The sequence below is a fragment of the Diabrotica virgifera genome, chromosome 5 (assembly GCF_917563875.1).
Source record: "Diabrotica virgifera virgifera chromosome 5, PGI_DIABVI_V3a".
Lineage (NCBI taxonomy): Eukaryota > Metazoa > Arthropoda > Insecta > Coleoptera > Chrysomelidae > Diabrotica > Diabrotica virgifera.
The window spans coordinates 242638976-242665858 of record NC_065447.1 but is presented as its reverse complement, the minus strand read 5'-3'; the positions used below and the strand labels follow the sequence as shown (position 1 = coordinate 242665858).

At 32.0% G+C, this 26883-nt stretch overlaps 2 protein-coding genes across 2 annotated transcripts in view; both read left to right on the top strand.

Annotated features, from left to right (window-relative positions):
• The first annotated feature begins 111 nt into the window (after positions 1 to 111).
• Positions 112 to 26883, top strand: part of LOC114325089 (general transcription factor IIH subunit 1) — a 32368-nt gene continuing 5596 nt past the window's right edge. The window contains exons 1-8 of the mRNA XM_050650955.1: positions 112 to 375; positions 6808 to 6980; positions 8259 to 8424; positions 8908 to 9109; positions 9430 to 9661; positions 15551 to 15769; positions 18969 to 19191; positions 21101 to 21276. Coding sequence (XP_050506912.1) covers positions 222 to 375; positions 6808 to 6980; positions 8259 to 8424; positions 8908 to 9109; positions 9430 to 9661; positions 15551 to 15769; positions 18969 to 19191; positions 21101 to 21276 — 1545 coding nt within the window. The 5' untranslated portion in view covers positions 112 to 221. The remainder of the gene's footprint in view (positions 376 to 6807; positions 6981 to 8258; positions 8425 to 8907; positions 9110 to 9429; positions 9662 to 15550; positions 15770 to 18968; positions 19192 to 21100; positions 21277 to 26883) is intronic.
• LOC126884749 (piggyBac transposable element-derived protein 4-like) lies at positions 715 to 3397 on the top strand. The gene is made up of 2 exons (XM_050650954.1): positions 715 to 790; positions 1319 to 3397. The coding sequence occupies exons 1-2, from the start codon at positions 718 to 720 to the stop codon at positions 3301 to 3303; spliced, it is 2058 nt and encodes a 685-aa protein (XP_050506911.1). The 5' UTR covers positions 715 to 717; the 3' UTR covers positions 3304 to 3397.

Genomic DNA, 26883 nt, shown 5'->3' with positions numbered 1-26883 from the left:
AAATTACACGGCGCAAAGTAGTGGGCCAGGATTTAGACAGAATAAAAAATGTGCACAATTTGACAATTTAAACGTCATACGTCATCAAGTTCTGCTGTCATTCTTCAAAAATTCGCAAGGTGGTGTGAGGTTATGTTTGTTATTTTCTTTGGTTTCTAAACACTTTAGATTTTATAAATAAAAACTAAATATTTTTATAACTTCACTTAAATCCTTAAAAGATGGCCACTTCGATGGAAGATGTTTTGTTACAAGTACCTCAAGTTCGATATAAAAAGGGCGACGGGTCGCTTTTCTTAATGGACCAAAGACTTATTTGGATGGTCGAAAATAAAGATACTGTAGTTGTTTCTCACCCCTACGCGGATATAAAATGTAAGATTCATTTTTATTTGATTTGTTTATTAACAGGTTGACTGCCCATGTATAAATAAAAAAAATTGCCCCATATGCCAAGCACATATTAATATTAAACATGCCTTTCTGAAATAATTACTCTTTATTTAAATAAAAAAAAATTCAGAATAATGAAAATTTTTCAAAAAAACCGTTAGCGGGCGTATGCGCCCGCCCGGGCACAGGCGGCATATTTATGCCCGTGGTGCCAGCGGGCGTCGTACTGGCGGTCGCTTATATTCGAGTCTGAACTTGTCAAACAGAGAAGTGCCACAGTGCCAGACCAGACTACTCAGTATATCTTTGACTGTTGTTTGATGTATGTGTTGTGTAACAATGAGTAAACGAAGCAGAAAAATTGTTGAACTTGCTTTGAGAGATGCTGAAATGTCAGGTAATAACGATATTCATTTTTGAAATAGATATTATTTTTTTGAAATCCACGGATTTTTAATTTTTTTGTTATGGTTCTTTTTATGAGGATTTTTCAGTGCGCCACTAACGATAGAAAAAAAGGTAAGTCCGTGATAATATATATTTTAGTGACATGCCATTTTAGTTAAATCTGACAGTTGTCAAATTTTATTTGCAATTGGGCATAAAAACAAATCAATTGTCTTTATTGCATTTATAATATGGTATTTTCTTTGATTTGTATATTCTTATAAATATAAATTGTACAGATTATATTCGTAGATATATTATATAATTAGTAAATAAATTGTTTTCGATTATAGCGTCATCTATCGACAACTAGAATAATCACAGAACTAGAATAATTACCAAAGTAATCACCGACGTGCCTTTTTTTCTGTCATATACAACTTAATGCGTTAGAAAGTTACCGAAAAACTGTGTCGCACTGAAAAATGCTCATGAGAAAAAGCATAGTTACTATATTTCGTATTTTTTATTATTTCAGGTGACGAATCTGACCCCTTTAGTTCACTTGATTCCGATCTTGATCCCATGTTTTTGCCAACCAGTGATGAAGAAATATTATCCAGTTCAGATTTCTCAGACATAGAAGCATCTTCAGACATGTTTTCTCAGAAAATAACATTGTCCAAACCCAAGTCAAATATTAAACGCAAATTGCAATCATCCAAAATCACTTCAAAGAAATTGTGTACGAGGAATGTTTTGGAACAACCAAGCTGTTCTACATCACTTTTGCCCGATGATGCCTCTGAGGAGGAAGAAGAAGTTGCTGATGCTACAGCCACAATTCCATTTACAGCAACAGACGACAATATGTTATCTAAAAATTTGGAAAGGGAACAGAACAATATTTCATCTGAACAATTGGAAGAATTTTTTGATGTTGAAACTTTAGCTCAAACTCAATTAGCAGATACTGACGATATCCAGGAAAATGAGGTTGGAGCAAATCAAAATGTTCTAGAACATACGTGGACGCAGCCAATTGGAAATCATCACGAATTTGAATACTCTGCGGAAGATGGATTATGTGGCAATTACGCTGCAATCCTTATAAATGATTTATCGCCTTATAAGTGTTTTCGTACTTTCGTTGATGATGAAATAATTGACGAGATTGTAAATCAAACAAACTTATATGCTACTCAAATATTGTGTGATTCCAACGATATTACCAATGATTCAAGACTACAGAGATGGGTTCCGACCGATAAAAAAGAAATGATTAGATTTCTTGGTATAGTTGCTTACATGGGTCTGGTAAAAATGCCTTCTTTGGAAAAGTATTGGAGCAACGACGACCTATATAAAAATGTTATTATACCAAAAACTATGTCCCGAAATAGATTTCAGCTGCTTCTTAGAATGTGGCACTTTTCGGATAATGAAAGATGTCCAGAAGGAGATCGTTTATTCAAGGTGCAGCCATTACTAGAAAAACTTATCAAAAATTTTCAAAAAGTTTATACTCCAGGTCGAACATTTTGTGTAGATGAGTCTATCGTTCCATTTCAAGGAAGATTGATATTCAAACAATATATTCCCCAGAAAACGCACAAATACGGAGTAAAACTTTTTAAATTATGCGGTGGCAATGGATATACATGGAATCTACGCATATATGCTGGAAAGGAAACAAGGGAGGGCAACGCTTCTGTACCAACTAACATTGTCATTAATCTCTCAAAGGACCTACTAAATTCAGGACGAACTATTATTGCTGATAACTATTATACAAGTCTTGAACTAACAAATATTTTGTTGGAAAATAAAACACATTATATTGGTACATTGAGAGCTAACCGGCGTGGAAATCCGAAAGATGTCATACTCAAAAAGTTAAAAAGAGGGGAAGTATTTGGACAGGAAAACGAAAAAGGTGTATGCGTCTTGAAGTGGAAAGATAAGAGGGATGTTCTTCTTCTCACTACTAAGCACACTACAGAAACCGTAGCCATACAGCGACGCAGTGGTGTGGTTCATAAACCGAAGGCAATAATTGAATATAATAAAGGAAAGTCATCTATTGACCAATCTGATCAAATGACCTCTTATAATTCATCGTTAAGAAAATCACTAAAGTGGTATCGAAAACTAGCGATAGAATTCATTCTGGGGACAGCGGTTGTAAATTCTCACATAATATACAACCAACTTGCTAACAAAAAAGTAAAAATTACAGAGTTTCGGGAAGAATTAGTGAGATCCCTGCTAACTTATGATGAGATAAATGATGATGAAAGTGAAACAACACAATCGACGTCAACGAAATCAGCACAAATTCATAAGCTACTTAAAAAAGAAGGGCCTTTTAATAAAGCCAGAAGATATTGTAGAGGCTGTTATGCAAAAAAACTTCGTGGAGAAATATCCAAAAATCGTGTAAAAAAAGTTGTGACCTATTGCGATATTTGCGAGGACAAGCCTCACTTTTGTTTGGATTGTTATAATATACATTCAAAGTAGTTATATTAATTTGTTCATAGTATAATGTAGCCTTTTTTCTTGTGTGTAGTAGATTTACTTTAATTTTTTATTAAAAAATAAAAATAAATAAAAATTGTAGTTTTCTTCAATATTTGTCTAGCAATTCTATAACTCGCATTTATATGCGAGCCTTGTATGCCACAGCGGTCGTATACTGTATCTAAAACCATTCTAAATAAGACCGCTGGCAAATATAGACATACAATTTTGTCGAGTGCATAGCGGGCGTATACGCCCGCCGGGGCATATCGGGAAAATTAGGTAGCGGGCGTATACGCCCGCCCTGGCAGTCAACCTGTTAATCTAGTATATCAAAATAAAAAGAACACTAAAACTAATTGAATAATCAGGACAGAGATCATACAAAGATGATGAAACTTCTGTTAAAAAGCTATTTTGTCCATCTATTAGAACTATAGATGACTAAGTATGTGTGACTACCTGTATGATGGTTTTCCTTTAATGCATGTGTAATTAAATAGTTTTACTTACAATCTTAAATTTCTTGACGAATTAAGTCTAGAATTAATAGTGATTACATTCACTGAGAATTCTTAAGCAAATACAGACAATTTAGACACAACATATATCATAAATAGTGTGATGCTCTAACCTTAGTTGAGCCTAGTAGACCATCCTCAGTTCATTTCGCTAGTAATTTCTGCTCATTGCCAATTTGCTGTATCAATCTTCTTGGCGTTCTCATCCACACTGCCCCCCCCCTTCCCAGTTTTGGCCTTTCTCTACTCATATATCCTAATGATACAGCCAATTAGGTGTATAAGAACATACATATTTAAAATATTAATTTTCTCTGTGATTTTGTTTTACATCCCATTGGTTATACATAATCTCTGTTAATAATAAACCGAGTATAAAACTTATACTGAGAATAAATCAGGTCTAGGCAAAATCACTTACAATAAAGATGGAATAATGTAGATATAGGTTATACCTACTTATACTTGATATAAGAACTTAGTCCAAGATTATACCTACCCACACCCTTGTTTAAGTCTGGTATAACTTATTTTCTGAATATCAAAAATCATCAGAGACAAGAATATATATTATTTTTTGATTTGTTTTGTAAGTAGGTAGGTATATAATAAAAAAATGTGTTTGAGAAGTATTGCGGCTGTAGAGGAAGTTGATAATTTAAGTAATTAACATGAAACATTAACATTGGAAAATACACGAAATAGGAAGAATTCAGAATAAAATATTTCTGTATAGACAAAATCACTAGCAATAAACATGGAATAACGTAGATATAGGTTATACTTGATCTAAGAATTTAGTCCAAGATTATACCTATCCACACCCTTGTTTAAGTCTGGTATAACTTATTTTCTGAATATCAAAAGTCATCAGAGACAAGAATATATTATTTTTTGATTTGTTTTGTAAGTAGGTATATAATAAAACAAGCTGAAAATTCGAGCATTATCCTAACGAACACTTTGTTTATTTGTGTATTTAAATTCATAATATGGAAAATTACTATTATGAAAAGTTGTTTAGAATTAAAAATTATGTTTCAATTTGCAATTATATCATTATAATTTAAATGTTGTGAACTATAAAGATACTTTACTCAAAGTTCATATTTTTTATATACCTCGTATAAAATTAATAAAATTTTATATGTGATGGTTGCATCATAAATGTTAGACCATGAAGAGCTTTTTATAAAGAATAACTTTTCTTCGTCAAATTAAAAATGCAAGAGCTATAAATGAAAATGATGATTTTAAAATAAACCTTATTTTCGTTTTCAGCACCATCAAAACCTTAGGTTAGACGAAAATTAGCCATTCACCACACCGTGGTCAGTATTTTGAGAAATAAGCGTTATTTTAAGAGTGCCACTCGTCTATAAAGTCACATAACTTTTTTCTTATTGCTTACTTTGACTTGAAATTTTCCAAAAAACTTCTTCATGAAGTATATTTTATTCCTGTGTTGGTGAAAATTATAAACTAAAAAGTTTGTCACTCAACTTTTTTAAGTAAACATGAAACTAACGAAATCTGATGACAAAATGTTTAAAAATTAACAACTCCTCTTTTAATTTGTTTAAACAGTTTGAATAAAGCACATTGTTATTTAAATACTTCAAAGATGACACAGTAAAATTTTCAAAAGGAAATATTTACAGCAACCAAAGATACAGCGAGGTATAGTCGAAAAATCATTAAAATTGATTTTTCGCATTTTTGCATCAAATTTTATTTTTTAACATGTACCACCAAGTCTAGATAAACATAAACTTCATATTCAGATTGAGATGAGATGAGGCCGTATACTCGTACAAACCTTTGTTTTTAATACATTATTGCTTTCAAAATATACTCAAATTGTATTTTTAAACATCCTATTTATTTTATATAATAATTAAATTCACTATAAAATGTCATTTATATTTTATTAATAGCTAATTTAAAATTTAGTTTGACATTCACGAAGTGTCAAACTTAAATGTAAATACCAAATATCCTATGCTTTGCTTAACAAATTCAGACTAAAACTAGCCTACTTACTAATAGCAACGATTTCAGAAGACGTTTAGTGTGTTGGAAGAAAATAAAAGGATTGTGATGTCACATTTTAGACTTTGAGGTCGGTTATCTTGAAGATGGTTAGAGATATCGAAATGCCGTTTTCAGATTTGAATTCAGAAGACAAAACTACATAAGAGTCCATCAGTAAATCGGCTCTAGGTATTACAGGAGCGGCGATGCAATAACACACAGACTTTGCGAATTTATAAATGAAAAGTTTTCATTGAAAATGTGTTTGAGAGGTGTTTTACAGCTGTAGAGGAAATTGATAATTTAAGTAATTAACATGAAACATTAACATTAGAAAATACACGAAATAGAAAAAATTTTTAAAGAAACAATAAATCCTTTTTCAAAACAGACTAATAAAGAATTCAGAATAAATTATCGGTTTTCTATAGAAGGTGTAAGGTTTTTAGAAAACTTAATAAGATATTCACTTATTGTGGACAAGCGAGGAGGCAGCTTATATCACACAATATTCTTCAAAATATGCTGAAATTAACATATTATATTGCATTTATAAGCAAAGTAAATAAATTTGTTTACTTTTTCTTCACTTTTTTCTCTTTTATTTGAAGCCATTTTATAAAATACTCAAACTCAACATACAAGATAACAAATAACAATATATTTGGTTTCTCAGTTGCAGAGAAAAATCAAAATTGACATATTTTACCCAATATTTTGTTATTTTATGTATTTGTGCAAAAGATTGCTATGTTTCCAAACTATTATTTCAGACTAAAGTGGGAATACTTATAACTAACTTATACAGAGTTTATTTGTAACAAATTATTTTCGTATTATATCTACCTTATACTTAGGATAACCATTCTAGATATAACTACGGAATAACCTTAGAAGACAAGTATTTTATTAGTAAGGCAGAATATCTATAAGAAATATCAAATTTCAGCTCAAAAAATCTCCCCTGAAGGAAAAGCCAAAGTTCAGTTACAAGTAGTTCTTCACAATGGTGTTTCTTCAACATTTCATTTCACTAATAAGTCTGGGATGCCTGCCCAGTTGGCAGATAGAGATAAAATTAAAGAAATGTTACAATCTCTACTACCAAAATTTAAAAGAAAAGTAAGTGTTTTTTTTTTACAAATGATAGGTACTTATAATAGGGCTTTTTATTCACAGTCATTTGTTTCGAGCTTCTGTCAAATGTCGTATAATCCGTGTATATTATTATTATTAAGCTCCAAACAAATGACAATTGATGAAAAGCCCTATAGGGCTTTTCATTGATTGTCATTTGTTTCGAGCTTCTGTCATGTGTCACATAATATTAATATATCTACGCCATACGTCTTTGGTTTGTATCATTGGTACATAGCATGTATATAGCAATAACGTATGACGTAGATATATTAAAATTATGTGACACATGACAGAAGCTCGAAACAAATGACTGTGAATGAAAAGCCCTATTGAAGGATTTGGTGCAACTAACTCCACTTGCACATTGCATAGTTTTGAGGAAAATGTGCATATATTGATCCTAAGGACTATGTTATTAACATTTTTGGTGCAATAACCGTCCACATTGTTCTACATTGAATTTCTTACACACTACGTGTACTGTTTTTGCTCTGTGCAGAGGTATTTTTGAAGGAAAGAAATGCCATAAACTTAATTTTATCAAAAGTGGTCTTTGACCTGTTATTGCACCAAATCCTTCAATTAGGATATATAAGTTACAGTTCAAGTTGATTATCCAGTTGGAGTTCACTATTTCTAGTTTGAGTCAACTCAAACGGCTGGTTTTAGTAAAAGTTGATTTTAAATTTAAAATGAAGATCTTTATTCAACATTTCCTAGTAAAAGTAGACTCCAACTAGAAAAAGTGTACTCTTTCCAATGCCATTTAGTAACAGTTGATTCTTTTTCAATCATTAGGTCAACATTTACTAGTTAAAGTACACTCCAACTGGGTATGTTCAAATCGTGATAAGTAGTTGAAACAGTCAAAACAAAGAGATGCACAGTCATAAAAAAAGCACACGAGATTCAACATTTACTGAATCGATCCAGGAACAGTCAAGTCAAACTAGTAAGAGTTGATTATCTTTTTCCCACGATCTACTTTCACTAACAAGGGTTAGGAATAGTCTACTTCAACTAGTAAAAGTTGAATTAAATGTTTCAAATTAACTCTTACTGCTCATTTTAGTTTGAGTTGACTCAAACTAGGAATAGTCAACTCTGACTGAGAATCAACATGAACTGTATATACAAATATAAACTATAAATTACAAGTAAAAACTATAAATAAGAAATGTGAAAAATATTCTATGGTCTTTTATATTATATTTTATACTGATAATTTGTAGCAGTTGTATAATTTTATAACAATTTCAGGTAGATAGAGAATTAGAAGAAAAAAATAAGTTACTTTCAACTAACCCTGCCTTACTCCAATTGTACAAAGACTTAGTAATGACTGAAGTTGTAACTTCTGAGGAATTTTGGTCTCAGCATGCACAGCAATATACTCAGAAGCAGAAGCAACAACCCCAAGATATTGGTAATTATATCTTCTATGAAATAGAGTTAATAAACAAATAAAAGTATTTTATTTAAATTTTTAATCTATTTACTATCTATCCATCTGGAGAAGAAAAAAGTGCTCTTCCACCATGACACAGTGCACATACTCTCTTTTGGTCAAATTGCTTGACTTGGGCTATGATCTGCTGCCCCATCTATTGTATTTTTGGTATACCCCGGCGACTTTTTTTGTTTCCAAACTTAAGTCACTCGCCGGGTAGAAATTTGAAGGAAGACAGAGAAGAAATCAGGAGACTGTTCTTAGAAATAAATCGCCACTTTTTTAAAATATTCGTTTTTTTTGTAGACTTTTGTAGACTTATCGTGCTACCCTCATATAGTTACTTCATTATTTTTACTTGTACTTTGAATATTACCAAATAACAATATTATGTTTTATTCAGTTTTTTACTGTTTTTTTTAGGAAAAATTAATATTCACACCCTGATAATTCTTTTAGGTGTTTCTGGAGCATTTTTAGCGGATATAAAACCACAGACAGACGGTTGTAATGGCCTTAAATATAACATTACCCCCGATATTATAGAATGTATATTTAAAACATATCCTGCTGTAAAGAAAAAGTATATAGACAATGTCCCTGCCAAACTTAGCGAATCTCAATTTTGGACAAAATTTTTTCAATCACATTATTTTCATAGGTATGAATTTTAAATAAATAGTATTTATAAACCAATATAGTAGGTATATTAGATAAAACCAATAGTATTTATAATAAAACAGTAATTTTACTTGAAACTGCCACCTGTTGTTCGTCTCTTACTGGATTGCTAGAGGAATAATTCTGGAGCTCATGCATGTTTGAAGTTTGAGATTGGTTCATCAAATCACATGGAATCAATTTTTTAAATTGAAACAGTTTTTAAGACATTATGTCTTTTATCAAGTTCATCTCCTATATTTTACTTAAACTCGTACTACATTTACTTTTACATTAATCAATATATTTGTGATATTTTAGAGATAGGAAATATGCAGAAAGCAAAGATATTTTTACTGAATGCGGAAAGTTAGATGACCAAGAAATGAAAAAAGATATTCAAACCGGAGTTAAAGATCCACTAATTAATATAACGGAATTTGAGGACAAAACGATAGATGAAGGATACGGTTTAACTTCTGAAAAACCCGCCAATAGCACCGGAACAGTAAGTCAAGCAATGATCAAAAGGTTTAACCAACACTCTATAATGGTAAGTGGGATTTTATTTTCTTCAGGACTTGGTTTATATTTCTGTGCATAAATATTATGACTTTTTGGTACTTGTTAAGGTATGAAATTAGCTGAAGGCAATCGGATGCCGTTATCTCATTTATTGAAACACTCAGGGTGTTTTTCGATGTCAGTAGCTTCTCTTATGATCCGAAGTTCCCTCTGTACTGTCGAAGGAGAGACTGTTTTGGAGAAAGTAGTATAAGCAGTAATTATATGCCCTTCTATCATTGAAACTCTCAGTCTTCTTATCTCATTAGCTGCCCAATGATCCATAGCTTGAGAAAAATAAATGCGGGGTATAATTCTGAAGTTTACCTGTGGAGGAATGTTTTTTTCTGTTAACCCTTTCGACCCCCTCGGGATACATATGTCCCACTAAAGTTTAAAAATATTTACTGGCTCAAATACGTCCTGATTTAAACGTAGTTTTGCTTTAGTGGTATTATTAGTGCAAAAGCAAGTAAATAAAACTGAATTGACTACACTGGGTGACTTCCTGAGTCAGTTACAGATTTATTTTCACAAGTTCTACGTCACAGAGAATTTGAAACTAAAGTGGAGGATGAACTATCAAACCGTAACAAAATTCAATCAGGAGTCCCACAAGGTAGTATATTGGGTCCACTTCTTTATGTACTGTACACATCCGATTTACCAACCTCTCCACAAACCACCATTGGAAGTTTCGCTGATGACACAGCAATATTTGCAACTGAAGAGGATCCAAGAGCTGCAGTATTAAAACTTCAAGAACACCTAGACCAAATTGGACAGTGGTTAAAGAAATGGAAGATAAAAGCTAATGAAACTAAGTCAACACATATAACTTTCACACTAAGGAAAGACCAATGCCCAAATATTAGCCTTAATCAAGTCAACATACCACAACAGAATATCGTCAAATACCTGGGGCTTCATCTTGATTCTAAATTAAACTGGAAACAACACATTTTAAAGAAGAAGAAACAAATTGAGTTGAGAGTGAAAGAAATTAATTGGCTTATAGTAGATAATCTCGACTCACAATTGAGAACAAACTGCTGATTTATAAAACAGTCATCAAATCTATATGGACGTACGGTATATAACTATGGAGTTGTGCCAGCAAATCAAACACAAAAATTATCCAAAGAACTCAATCAAAAATTCTACGCACCATCACAAATGCCCCGTGGTACATTTCCAACCAAACTCTTCAGTAATTCAAGAAAGAGCCAACAGACACCACGAGAAATTGGAAGGCCACCCCAACCAATTAATATTACCATTACTGCAGCCACTAAACAACAGAAGATTGCGAAGGCTATGGCCCATAGATCTTCGCTGAAACTGAGGTGAAACCGCTGGGTGATGTACCTCATATCGCCATTTTAGTGTACAATACTACATTGATATAAGTTATTGTACTTGTTATCAAATTAACTCATAGAATATGTAATTCTGATTGTTAATAAATGCTTACAAAAAAAAAACAAGTTCTACGTGAATATTTTTCAGCATTTATATCAGTGATACACCTTATTCTAAATATGGTATAGTATTTTGATAGAAATATTCCTGGGTAGATAGAAATATAAACCATTGGGTTTTTTGCAGTGTCAAAACGAGGGCTTTCTGAAAAGAAACTGCAATTTTCAGCCGATAAGCTTTCAGATATTGAAAGGGAACTGGACCGTTTTGAGACATGACGACAGAGACAAAAACTATGAGACAGAGACAACAACACTTGGACCATTTTTTCATAGGCTACCACTGGGATGTACATGTCCCAGTTAACAATACCACTGGGACACATATGTCCCATCTGTCAATGTCAAATCTAAGAAAAAAATCTTATGAAAACATGTTTGCGTAACCTAATTACATACAAAAAAGCTCAGAAATTATAATTTCAACTCCGTTTATTTAAGTAAAAAAAGTGGGGCTGAAAGGGTTAAACATCCGGATATGTTTTATACAATATACCTCATTGTAAAGGCTGTATGACACTATGCATTTTCTTGTATCGTTTCTAATATCGTTTCTGATAACGTTTCTTGTATACATTTTCTTGTATCATTTCTTGTACGTACATTTGTGTCCTGTATGACACTGCAAGTTCTTGTATCGAAAATTGTATGAAATTCGGCACGTGATTGGTCGAAATTTTGTTTGTCACCCTGTGTCACGTTATGGTAGTACTGCATCTACAGACACAGCTGATTTTAAATATTTTATAAAATTTATAAACTTTTATATAATTAACATTTTAATGTTAACCAGAATTTTACGTTGACTGAGGTTGATTATTTGTGTTTTTATTTTGTTTTGATATTTGTGCTAAAATATTTGCATTAGAATTATCTTCAGTTTGATCCAAATTAGGAACTATTGTATTTTCGTCTATTAAAAAATTATGCACCATGAAACCTAAATTTATAGTTTGAACTTTACTAGGAGCTAAATATATGGTTATTAGTAGAACAGTAGTCCATACCAAACGGTATATTAAGTATCAATAAAAGATTTATAAATAATACCTACAAAAACACAAATAAATTCATCAATACATTATCCCATTTTCATTTCAGCCGCCATTATGAGTAAGTAATTATGACATTTTAGATGTTTTACCAGCAGGTTTTACGTTTTTGCTCTTTGCGCAGAAATTGGCGCAGTTCTTGTACAAGAATCTGTGTCTGACTCAAATTCTTGTATCGTTTCTGATATCGTTTCTTGTATCTGTGTATGACACTATGCATTTTTTTGACATATCAGAAACGATATTAGAAATGATACAAGAAAATGTATAGTGTCATACAGCCTTAAGGCTATAAATAATACAGTATGGTGCAAGTGAAAGGAATAAATTCGTTATTTCGTAAACCGGCGACTTTAAGGAAAAATCCCGAAACAGGTCGATTTTTATTTTTAAATTATGATATTTTGGCATATATTTTATACAAGTGACGTCGTCCAGCTGGGCGCGATGACGTAATAGGTGATTTTTTTAAATGATAATAGGGGTCAAGTGATAGCTCATTTGAAAGGTCATTCAATTCTCTATTGAGTAATATAAACATTTACATAAGTATGTGTACAGGCTGTCCAAAAATAATTTTTTAATTAAATTATTTGAAAAAACAGAAGAATGTATGTAATTTATTTAACTCAGAATACATTTTACTGTTGCCCGAAAACAGAAAAAAATTTTTATTTCAGAAATAAACATTGCTTTTCGATTAAATTCAATGTTCAAGCCAGCTCCCGTCATCCACCTGTCTCTTGGAAGTTTGAACATTCAATTTTAACGAAAAGCAACGTTTATTTGTGATATAAACATTTTTGTCTGATTTCTGACAGCAGTAAAATGTATTTTGAATTGAATAAATTACATACATTCTTCTTTTTTTTTGTTGAATAATTTAATTAAACAAAAAATTTTTGGACACCCTGTGTAAATATTTATATTACTGAATAGAGAATTGAATAACCCTTCAAATGAGCTAGCACACCACCACTATTCTCATTTAAAAAAATCATCGATTATGTCATCACGCCCAGATCGATGACGTCACTTGTATAACATATATGCCAAAATATAATTTAAAAATAAAAATCGACATGTTTCGGTATTTTTCCTTAAAGTCGCCTGTTTACGAAATAACGAATTTATTCCTTTCATTTGCACCATACCGTATCAGGGAAGTCAATGAGGATATTTGGCTCCGAATTCCATCCTACTACATCGATTTACTTGATATTTTCAGAATAAGAAGGGAATAGATCAGGAAATAAAGTCTACCCCATGCCGATGTGAGCTTTTATCTTGGGGTGGTTCCCACCCCTTCTTGGGAGTGGAAAATTTTTTGGTTAAAATAACCACGGAAGCGGCCAGAGAACCTAATTATAAGCAAAAACTGTTCTATAATTTTTTTTTTGAAAACTCAACCCTTATAAACAAATTGATGTACAATTTAAAAAAAAATTATAATTTCAAACGGGTATAACTTTAAAACAAATGAAGATAAAGTAATTTAACAAACTTTGTTTGGAAGCCTATTAATAAAGCTTTAAAATGAGATCTTCTAAGTCTCATTTTCATGCGTAGAAGCCGAGTTATGATCAATAAAAGTTCGAAAAATACTTATTTTGCAATTTGCATTGTGCACTACTTTTACAATATCTTGAGTTATAATTGTTGGATTTAAGTTTAGTAAACGTTTTTTTCTTCGTTTTTTATCAACGAACAAATTTTATTTGAAACATTATTTTTTATCTCTTTTAGTTCATGAGCCAGAGCCTTATAAACAATTTGTAAACAATTAAATTGTTTATAACAATTTTTTGACCACTCGGATCGAAATCCACCCTCGAAATTCGTAATCAGCAGCCAAAAATCCATAAGAAACCGTTGAGTTTGTCCATCAGAATTGAAAATTACACTGTGACCCCTCTGGCGCCTAGACTATTTGATATCTTAAGGGCCGGTTGTTCGAACGCTAATCAACATTGATCACTATCAAATATTTAATTACTGTCACAACTGTCAATGTCAACTTTGGTTGGGTTGCTGAAAACATAGTTAATTATAATTATGAGATTAGTTAAATTATTAACATAATTGATTAACCAATTTCATAATTGTCATCAATAATTATGTTTTCGGCAACCCAACCAAAGTTGACATTGACATTTGTGACAGTAATTAAGTATTTGATAGTGATCAATGTTGATTAGCGTTCGAACAACCGGCCCTTAGAGTCTCAGCTATCTCGAATAATTTTACTTTACGGTCATCCTAAATTATTTTGTGCATCCATTGCGTGGATCGTTCTCAGTGCTCATTTCGTCTCGTTTAAACTTAGCAAACCACTTCTCAGCAGTTGATTTTCCTGGTGCAGAATCCGAATAATGTTTATCAAGCCAAGCCTTACTTTCAACAGTATTTTTTTGCCAAAAAGCAATGCTTCACTCAAGATGGTATTCGCGGTGTGCAAGTACTTGGAAGGGATACGAGGAACGATCGTACGCGAATAGTGGAGAAATCTTGCAACTTTCTTAAATAATTCATATTGGCAATTGAAATTGTCAAATTGACGTATATTTCATACCTACTGTCATTGAAGAAGAAAAATTATATGTTGGTCCACAATATTGATATGATATGCAATTATTATATAAAAGTAAATTTAATTAATTATATTTTGCTTGTAGTACTGCATTTTAATAACTAATTTTATTTACTATATACAATTGTTTATCTTTTAATAACATAACCTCGATCTTACTTTTTCTTTTGAGTCACAAATGTGGATTCTGCTGTGCTAGCCGCGCCCCAAAATTCCACACCATATTGCATAATAGTTTGAAATTGAGCAAAATAAACTATTTTTGCCACACAAAAATTTTTATTTTGTCTAATTGCTCTTATGGCATATGTAGCTCTGCTGAGGGTTTTATTAAGTTCAGTTATGTGGTAACTCCAATCAAGTTTGCTGTCTATGTTTATGCCTAAAAATTTAATTGTATGACAAGAAGTAATGCTTGCTTGATCTACTTTAATAACAACATCTTCCACATTTTGATACAAATTAAAACGGATACTTTGTGTTTTACTAATATTCAGAACCAATTTATTGGCGAGAAACCAGTCTGGTATCTCTTCAACTGTAGTAGCGGCACAGGATGTTAATGTATCAGAACTATCGCCTTTAATTACTATACTCATATCATCTGCAAAAAGTGAAAATGTGGTATTCGGGAAACTAGCTACCAAGTCATTGATATAGATAAGAAACAGTGTTGGTCCTAATAATTTATGTTGTAGCCGACGAACTTTTCATAGGCAGATTAGTCTAATTGGTCACATCCTTAATATTTTCAGGTACTAAAATCTTCCAAAAATGCAGGGAACGATAATTTACAACAAAACGGAGCAGACAAGAGTACAATAAATGCCAATGGTGTAAGTGTTAATGGACAGACGAGTAGTGATGGTCCAGTAAATAAGAGGCAGAGGCTGTTAGAAAAAATTACATATGATGATTTAGAAGATACGAATAATGATAGTAATACAAAGAGTGTTCAATTAAATTTATCAAAAGTAAGTGTTTTCTTTTATTATTATTATTTTTAATGAAATAAAATATTCCAGAAGATTGGAGTTTGGCGTTTATAAGCTCTATCCACAAAGATCAAGCTAAAAAGTACAGAGGTATAAGCGTTATTAGCTCATTGGGGAAGTTATACAGTTGATTGATAAAATAATGAATTGAGGACCAAATATGAGGAAGTAAAAGATCAGAGTGGGTTCCATTTCAACAAATTATATCGAAAAAACCAGCTAGAAATTTACCGTCTCATTTAGTTTGGTTGACTTAGATAACGCCTATGATAAGTGTGATACAGTACAAAAGATTATTTGAAATATTGACGAAGCCAGACCTGAGTAACGCATTCATCAACGCTATAGCGAACATGTACATAAATGCAAAAAGTGCCGTTAAAATGGAGAATAAAATTTCAGACGCATTCCCTGTGACAAAAGGCTTAAGACAAGGATGTTCTTTGTCCCCAAAGAAGCATTCAACATCACGAAGAAAAAATACTCGGGGTAGGAAATATAACTTGGAAACAAAGATATAACAACTTTTCTTCGCAGATGATCAAGTGATTATGGCAAACGATGAGAAAGACATGAATTATATGATTCGAAAGTTAACTGAAGAAAACGAAAATTGAGGACTCACAATTAACATAAAGAACACGGAACATCTTAGAATAAAGAATGAAGCAAGAGACCCACAACTCTCAATCAGAGATATAAAAAATGAAATCTTCTTTCATAAACTATCCAAGGTATTACTGTAACTTCATCATTTTCTGACTTATAGTGTTGCAAAAAAAAATTTGGGATAAACAAATTAAGTAACTTTTAAACTCAAATATGAATTAACCGCATCAGCCGCATCATTATTCCAGTTAAATCAGAGAGTGCAGCAAGCACCTCTACCGGTTTCGAAACTTATTAGTCTCTCATCAGAAGGCACATATGCTGCTCTCTGACCCAACTAGGACAAACCCCGGCGTGCAGTCATGGATTGCAAGGAACGAAATGGCAGAGATGCCCTAGCGGCAACTGCTAGCAAAAGACTAAGTTTTCAATCTAATAGCACATAAAACAACACCAGAAAATGTTGTTCCACATCCTACCAGACTGAAAAAAATGAGAACCTTCTCTGGTAACACCTCCGAGACTTCTACAATTTGCAAGCCATAACGGATACTGAGACTAAGGAAGATGAGGGAATTTTACAATTTATAATTCACGTCCCATCTGCTCAGCGCGGTAAAGTTCCAACAAGAATGTTTGCCTTCGTAATCCAATCAGAGTAAACATGTAAATCAAATATGAATGAACCATTTTCAATTTCGTTTTGCAACGAAATTGAAAATGGTTATTCATTTTTGATTTACATTTATTCTGATTGGAGTACGAAGGGAACCATTCTCGTTGGAACTTTACCGCGCTGAGCAGATGGGACGTGAATTATAAATTGTAAAATTCCCTCATCTTTCTTAGTCTCAGTATCCGTTATGGCTTGCAAATTGTAGAAGCCTCGGAGGTGTTACCAGAGAAGGTTCCCGTTGTTTTCAGTCTGGTAGGATGTGGAACAACATTTTTTGGTGTTGTTTTATGTGCTATTAGATTAAAAACTTAGTCTTTTACTAGCAGTTGCCGCTAGGGCATCTCTGCCATTTCGTTCGTTGCAATCCGTGACTGCACGTCGGGGTTTGTCCTAGTTGGGTCAGAGAGAGTAGCATATGTGCCTCCTGATGAGAGACTAATAAGTTTCGAAACCGGTAGAGGTGCGTGCTGCACTCTCTGATTGAACTGGAATAATGATGCGGCTGATGCTGTTAATTCATATTTGAGTTTAAAAGTCATTTAATCTGTTTATCCCAAATAAATTTTTTTTGCAATACCATAAGTCAGAAAATGAAGTTACAATATTACTTTGGATAGTTTATGAAAGAAGAAGATTTGCACTATTAATTTAATTAAAAAAAATAGGCAGAAAATAATTCTAAATATTGCAAAATTATTTTGCAAGAACATGTGAATTAAAAAAAGGGGGGGCTAACTTCGTCGCTTATTGTCCTAGGACAATAATTGTTTTTCTTTCTAAATGTGTATAAAAATTCAGTCTTTCTAAATATGAAAAAATAATTTTTCTACGGGTAACGGTTAAAAAGTTACTCTAATTGTTTATAAGTAAGCAAAAAATCGACATGTTTTTGCAAAATAATTTTATTGGAAAATAATTTTACACTATTTAAAATGACTTTTTGTCATTTTTTTTAATTAGGTAAGTTAATAGTATAAATGTTCTTCTTTCATAAACTGTCCAAAGTGTTACTTTAACCTCATAATTTTTGGGCTTATAGTGTTGCAAAAAAATGAATTTGGGATAAACAAATTAAATAACTTTTGAACTATTTCACCAATTGCTTTGAAACTTAAAATATAATTTAAGCACAAGAAGTCTCAGCATTCCGTGTAATAAGAAGGTTCTAACTTAATTTTTACACAAGTTATGGACATTTATAAAACCTCAAAATTTATGACTTATTTTGCAATTTTACAAGCAACAAATAAGGATAGACATTCAGCGAACACCATATTGAAGCTTTTTATATGATTTATGAGTTTCTTATTCTCAAATTTGTTTAGAATGCTTTACTTTTTAGTAATAAACTAAAAAAGCGAAAATTTACCGTTTTTTGATCTTCATTTGTTTATAACTATGTATATCATCAAACTCGGCTGCAGGAAACATAATATAGGTTATTAATATAGATGTCCATACTACTCAAAAAATTTGGTTTCGGCCTGAAGCAGGATGTGTCACCAGAAAAATCTTATTTCTCTGGACTAGTAGGTACAATAGAATCCAAATAGCATTGTAATGCGAATGAAAAATGAACAATTGTCAAAACTTTCCTTATATGTCCCATGGAATAGAAGAAGAAGAGGAAGACCTGCACTGGAACGGAGCGAAGGAATCAGAGGAATAGTGAGAGATGGAGCCATAAATGAGGAGGAATGGACCGACCGAAAAAGGTGGAGATTGAAATGCTGAATGCGGCAGAGGCTTGTAGGACCTCGTAGATACATAGAAAGAAGTTTTTCCTTTTATTGTCATACCATACTTATACCGCGATTGTATTGTTTTCTGTGTTGTTATTCTACTGTTCTCTTTTCCACTTTCAGCTCATTCACTTACCTTCTTCATTTCCAGGTCGAAAGATATTTACATGGCCCCATGCCAGATTCTTCCACCGATTATTTAAATCCAAACGAAGCTGCTTCAGTATTAAGGGGAGTTATCCAAGAAACGAGGCAATGGGGAGGAAGACATCCGACGACTTCGCTAGTAACACCTGCAGCTGCTGTCGCAGCTTTAGGGGAACTGTCACCAGGAGGCGCTCTAATGAGGGGATTCCAAGAACAGTCATTAGCTCGTAAGTTACTGTATTGTAGAGATACTTCTTAGTAGTGTAGTCACTGAAAGTGGATAGGGGCTATTATCTCCGCGTTGAACCTCCATCGATTTGCATGAAAATTGGTGAGTGGTTAGAGGATATAAGGACCAAAGGTGACATGGTGCCAACTTGCGCTTTTACCTTGGGGGTGGATGCCACCCCTCCTCGGGGTGAAAATTATTTTATTAAAAATAACCCCACAATTCGATAGAGGGACAAATTATAAGCAAAATTCGTTATATAAAGTTATTAAAATAAATCAAAACTTTTTGAGTTATTAAAGATTAAAGATTTTAATTTTTCTTGAGAAAAATGCATGTTTTTAACCGATTTTTCATAAATAACTCAAAAACTATAAGTTTTTACAAAAAAGTTATTATCAAAATTGAGGCTAATAATAAATCAACTAAACTTCTTACTAGAAAAACCTTTCTATGTTAACTAAGAGTAAGTTATAGGTAATTGAATGTATATTTCTTTCGTCGAGTACCCACATCTAAGTATTCAAGCTTAAATACCGACAAGATGATGCATTTTATAACATAAACTTATTAAACATTTGTCAAAGTTCATAGAAATAGCTATCAAATAAGCCCTCGAACAAGTTGATATCATTAAAATTTATGCAGCAAAAATATTTCAAAATGTATCTTTTAAAAATTTTTCCAAAAAATGTTATTGTTTTTTTTTGTAAATAACTCCGTTAATTTTTAAGATATCAGGTTAACCTAAAAACTAATTAAAAGTGATTTCGAGTGCTATTAAAAATGTCGAAATTAGTCTTTTAAACCTCTCACTTTTTTAACAATAAAAGGTTAAATGGCCCCAGTTAAATGGTTCTTGCAGCAAAATTGAAATTTTATACGTTTCTATCTCGGTTATTTTTTACTCTACGGAAATAGTAAAATGGGCAAAGTATTTGGAACAGAAAAAACTAAAATTTAGTTATATATCATTTTTTACGTAAATGAGTATTTTTGAAGTTATTATCAAAAGAAAATGAAAAGTACGATAATTTTAAAAATTCTGATTTTTTTAAATTGTATCTTTTTTTCAAAAATATGCATTCTAAACCGGTGAAAATTGTTGAAATTATTGACTATGTTAACCTAAAAAAATTCTTGTGAGGATTACTACAAATTTTAATTTTTGTGGAAATGGCGTATGTTTTATTTTTCACTTTTTCCTAAAAAAATCGAAAGGGTTCTCTTATTTTCATCATAACTTGCTTAATTTTGATGCTATTAACTTCTACTGGAGCTCATTTGATAGGTACTCCGAAGTGCTTTACAAGTATATTCTATAAAATGCATCGTTTTCCCGTTATGTAAGCTTGAATACTTAGATTTGAGTACTCGTCGAAAAAATATACATTCAATTACCCATAACTCACTTTGAAATAACATTAGTTTAGTTCTTTAAGTGGGGAGTAATTTTTTTATTATCTTTAATTTTGGTAATAATAGTTTTTTTACAAAAGCTTATAGTTTTTGAGTAATACGTGAAAAACAGCTTTAAAACTTTTTAAAAGCTTTTTTTTTAAGAAAAAAATAAAACTTTTGATATTTAATAACTCAAAAAATATTGATTTATGTAATAACTTTATATAACAAATTTTGCTTAGAAGTTGAGCCTCAATCGATTTCTGGTATTTTTTTATTAAAAAAACTTTCACCCCCGAGAAGGGGTGGCATCCACCCCCAGGGTAAAAGCGCAAGTTAGCATCATGTCACCCTTGTTCCTTGAAGTATCTTCTAAGTGCTCACCAATTTTCATGAAAATCAATGAAGGTTCAACGAAATCGGAGGTGAAAACCTTCAGTGACTCCACTATAGACGTTCTTACCAACCTTCTGTTCTGATAGTATTTAATTATATTTTTTTTTTAGAATTGGTACCACCTGATATAGAAAAGGAAGTCCGAAATTTATACTTGGCTCTTTGTGAACTACTAAAACACTTCTGGAAGTGTTTTCCCCCGACAACTCCGAACACAGAAGCAAAACTAATCAAAATGCACGAAGCATTAAATAGGTTTCATACGGCTAAGTTAAAACCCTTCGAAGTAAGTAAAATCACAATAAAGTTGCACTAGAAATAAACAATACAAGACACGTTGAATGTTATGAGGAGCACTTCCAAATCATGATTTACAATGTATCTTCTTCTTAACGCGCCTTATCAAGTCCTCTTGACTTTGGCGATTAACGTGGCGAAACTGTGTCTCGAGCTATTCTAAATAGTTGTTCTGCTTTCTTTATTCCTGTCGACTCCCTGATATTCTTCAACCAAGAGGCCTGCGTTCTATCAATTCCTCTGCGTCCTTCGATTTGACCCATCATAATAAGTTAAAGAATATTATACCGGTTTCCCCTTGCTATGTGTCCAAAATAAGCCATCTTTCTATATTTGATGTTATCAAGCTGCTCGCGGGCAGTATTTGCTCTTTTCAGGACTGCCACATGTGACCGTGGACCTAATAAATAAATAAAGTGGTTACTCAACGGAATAGTGTTGAATATTTCTATCACCATTATTTTCGTCTTGTCTTTATTAATTTTACGGCAAACTTCCAACTTACCTCTTCTCAAGAGAGCTAGTATTTCTTGTTTGTTTTTAATATGAATAAGTGTTGTGTCGGTCAGATGGCTCAGTGGGTTGAGGCGCTCTCGATCGACAAATCTGGCGGATATACGATCGAGGTTCGAGCCCCAGCCCGGTCATTTGAAAAATAAAAAAACAACGTCGTAGTATAAAATTCAATAGAATCTACGACTTGGTCTGGAATAAATTGGTGTCTGATCGGCCTATGGAGGAGCGGCATGGCAAGGGATAAGGCTTGCAGCTTGGTGATACTCCTCCATAGATCCGTACCAAAGGGCGTTGGCGCCTAATAACCGTGTATATATATTACAGAAGTGTAGCTAAATGATAATTTGATACATAGAGAATTGCAGCTGAATTTTGAAAAATTCGAAGTTAATAAAAACGACATTATCAAGTATCTTGGTTGCAGATAGGTTACGACTTACTTGGGAACAACAAATATGACAGATCTGTCACAAAAACCTCCAGCAGTGGATAAGCTTGGAAGAATCGTTAACTTTAAGTCTTCCTGATCATCATATAGTATAATATTCTTATTATTCTCTAATAAACTCTGTAACGGTTAACGTTACGAAATTAGCTCTTTAATTATTTTTATAATTATTTTCTCTTGATCTCTTAATTAATTTCTCTAATTTTCGCGTAATTAACCATTTCTAATTATTATCTTTTATATTTAAAATTTCGTGCAACGATGCCACACCTAATTATGTTGGTATCACTGGTTGACTTGTAATATACGCACATAGCGGAGAATTTGATTTCGTATTTCGAGTCGGAATTTTGGGGAACAGAGAAATTCTGTGTCACTTGTGGTTGGAGATTCAACAAGCATGGATGGGTGGCGAGTGACAAAATTAGGTCAAATTTAGAGGTTAGACCTCATTTTATAGTTAAAATGTGCGAATTTTGAAGTATGGATCACCAAACTTATTGAGGGAAGAAATAAGGAATTAATACAATGGGATTTCTGCATAAAATCATCATGTTACACGGTAACTAGCGATATCTGTTTTTATATTATTTTTTTATAACTGTCAGCAGCCATTTCATTATGATATATAATTTTCCAATTAAATCTTATGTGTAAAGTTATTCAGTGAATTTAGTAGGTATCTTTTAATTATTCCAATATCTTATAATTAATATTCATTCAGAGAAAATCCTAACCTTAATTTTTATCTATTTATCTGTATCTTTGATATATGTATATTTTATTCCAACATCTAATAAGTAGCCTATAGTTATTTTAAAAGAATCAATATCTATTCTGTATTTAAAATCCTAAACCCACATGTCTGTAATGAGAACTCTCACATAAATTTTTGTCAAGGTCAAGTAGTTCAGTAAGTAGAGGTCTCTTTTTGTGTGTAACTAATGAGTTTTTTACATTACTATCTATCAAAAAAAAAACACTTTCCTAGTTTTTCTTCCTTCTTTTCTTTTCTTTGATTTGTTGAAAAACACCTCGAAACACCGAGACGCCAATCTCCAACCATAAGTCACTGGGAGTATGTCATTGGGAACAAGCTTTTGAAGTGTTCCAGCTCCATTTTCGTCTGGACACTTGGAACTACAGGGGGCATGATTTGGCACCATCCTAGTGCTCATTTTCGAGGATGCAGCAGCAACCTTTAGGAGTCGTTTGGGTTTGTTTTGGGAACATTTAGTGTTGTGCTTTGAGTAACTATTGGTTTTATACAGGGTGGTTCATCTTATTCGCCTCGGTCTCTGTACGGAAAACCACTTGATATTTTAAAAAATTTTCTTCACAGAAATATACAGGGCCTTTAATACTACAACCTAAAAATAATGTGAATTATACAGGGTGTTCCAAAAAAGAGTGGTATATCAAAGTTTTATTTTTTCTTATGGAATGCCCTATATCTGATGACATTATTGAATTGACCTTAAAAAATAAGCTATACTTTCATAAGGGTTCCCTATACCTAAATACAGGGGGTTTTGATTTATTTCGATTTTTATAAAAATGTAAGGTTTTAGAAAAAAATAAATATCTACGAATCTAAGAAGCAGTAACAAATTCTTTCTTGGATCTTAATAATAGACTATTTAGCATACTTAAAAAGATGCTCACTGCAACAAAATTTCTTACAGGGTGGTCAAAATATGAGATTGTTCTATTAACAAATTCAAGCTGTAATAACTTACTTATTTTAAATGGAACACCCTGTATCTTACTAGTCTATCGCGTAGAAAATTTACTTAGCTTTCAATTTGTATTAGGGTTTCCTATACCTATCTTTTTACAGGGTGGTCAAAATATTAGATTGTTCTATTAACAAATTCAAGCTGTAATAACTTACTTATTTTTAATGGAACACCCTGTATCTTACTAGTCTATCGAGTACAAAAATTTACTTAGCTTTCAATTGTTATTAGGGTTTCCTATACCTATCTAGCTTCATTTTTTAAATATTTAAAGATTTCCTAATTTGTAAGCTTTAAAAATTAGAATTAAGTACCTATGTCGTGGTTATGTACAACACATCACGAACACCGGCAATATACTTAAATATCTTAGTCAAGATTGTTTCATTAATAAAATTCACATTTTTATCATTTAATCACACAGAGTGTTCTTATTTTAAATGACATACTCGATATTCTATTCTTTATAATGGAAGATATTTAAAATCTCTTCAATTCCATGTTAACATTCTCAATACACATGTTATTCTGTAAATATAAATTCCCATGTTATTCTGTAAATACCCATTTTTACATATTTTTGTACAATAGGCTCGTTTTCGTCAAAGAAGCCATTGCATTTAATTGTTTGTAATTGCGATTTAAAGATTCCAACAAAAAGTGGTGTTCTTAAATTTACTTAATAATCGTTGCGTTAAGATATGGAAAATACTTATACGGAATGAAATATAATTTAAATATCTTCCAGAATACGGCATCTAATATAGGGTATGCAGTTTAAAATAAACATATTATTCAATTTCACATGTAGGCCAAAATCAACTAAAATAATACAACACTCTGTGTGATTACATGATAACAATGAAAATTTTATTATTACTGACAGTATCTTGTCTAAGTATATTGCCGGTGTTGGTGATGTGTTGTACATAAACACGACAGGTACTTATGTAATTCTAATCTTTAAAGCTTACAAATTAGGAAATCTTTAAATATTTAAAAAATTAAGGGAGATAGCTATAGGAAAACCTAATAAGAATTGAAAGCTAAGTAAACTTTCTACTCGATAGACTAGTAAGCTACAGGGTGTTCCATTTAAAATAAGTAAGTTATTACAGCTTGAATTTGTTAATAGAAAAATCTAATATTTTGACCACCCTGTAAAAAGATAGGTATAGGAAACCCTAATACAAATTGAAAGCTAAGCAAATTTTCTACGCGATAGACTAGTAAAATACAGGGTGTTCCATTTAAAATAAGTAAGTTATTACAGCTTGAATTTGTTAATAGAACAATCTCATATTTTGACCACCCTGTAAGAAATTTTGTTGCAATAAGCATCTGTTTAAGTATGCTAAATAGTCTATTATTAAGATCCAAGAAAGAATTTGTTACTGCTTCTTAGATTCGTAGATATTTATTTTTTTCTAAAACCTTACATTTTTATAAAAATCGAAATAAATCAAAACACCCTGTATTTAGGTATAGGGAACCCTTATGAAAGTATAGCTTATTTTTTAAGGTCAATTCAATAATGTCATCAGATATAGGGCATTCCATAAGAAAAAATATAACTTTGATATACCACTCTTTTTTGGAACACCCTGTATAATTCACATTATTTTTAAGTTGTAGTATTAAAGGCCCTGTATATTTCTGTGAAGAAATTTTTTTAAAATATCAAGTGGTTTTCCGTACAGAGACCGAGGCGGATAAGATGAACCACCCTGTATTTCAGACATTACTTTTTCAGATTTAGATTACCTTTGTTTTTTTATATGACATATTTGTATATTAATGTATTAGGTTCCCAAACTATTGTATCTATGGTAAGTTACTTGTGTGCACAAGGTAATCAGGCCTAGAAAATTAGGGTTTTATACTTTACTATTGGTTTGATATTTATTTTGTAATATTACTTGCTTGTTTCCCAAATATTTTATTGTTTATTCGCTTCATTCCATTTGTTCGGTTAATTCGTCGTCTCGGTATTTATCTTAACTTAATTTCTATAACTTTTATTCATTAATTTTGATTAATTCATTATTGTATTTTCTCTTAGTCAGGCTTGTGCCTATTTATTTGTATTATTTTCGTCTTTGTCGGTTTCAATTTAGTGGTACGTAGCAAACGTACTATAACCATTTGGTGGAAGGGACTCATGTGAGTTGTACCCTATATGTAAGTAAGAGGTACTTATATAATTTTGTAACAGGTAACCTTATTGTAGTTATCTCAAATCTAACTTTTGTATAACTTATGTCATTTTAGAGTCACATGTCACATGATATGCACTTTGTGTAACTCAGAGATTGTCAAACATCTAGTAGTTATTTTTAATACTGATTTAATATATTTAATATTTGACAGCAGTGTAAGATACCTGGGAGAGTGATCGAAGATCATTTTCTTGGCGCCCATGATTTGTTAGTGTTATTTAATTTGTTCTTCTTTATCAATTATTCTTCTCTATCTAATTTCAAAACATTATTCTTATCTTAGTATATACCTTTTCTAGTCACCATTATCTATTTTGAGCTACTGTTCTTCGACAGGCATGCAAACGAGCCGTATCCATCCTTGAGTGTCAAGTTGTTCTCTTGCATCTCTTGCTAGCCAACTCTATTCAGTGTGCCTCTGTCTCTTGCCACTTCTACTTCTATCCCTTTTAATTCCCCCATACTAATACTTCTGCACAAGTAGTATTTTTAATACTTCAGTTTTCCTTAGTATTTTTATGACTACTGCAAAAAGTAGTATTTCCCTTACCACCCCATCTCTTCATTTTGTTCTAATAGTTCCCATCTAGTTAGTATCTTTTTCCTTACTTCTGTTGGAGTTTATCACTCTCTTTACTTACACTCCAACAGAAGTTCTTCTTTTTTGTTACAAC

Coding starts and splice junctions, on each gene's coding strand:
- LOC126884749 (XM_050650954.1), top strand. CDS start 718: ATGTGTTGTGTAACAATGAGTAAACGAAGCAGAAAAATTGTTGAACTT. Junction 791..1,318: donor GAGAGATGCTGAAATGTCAG/GTAATAACGATA, acceptor TTATTATTTCAG/GTGACGAATCTGACCCCTTT.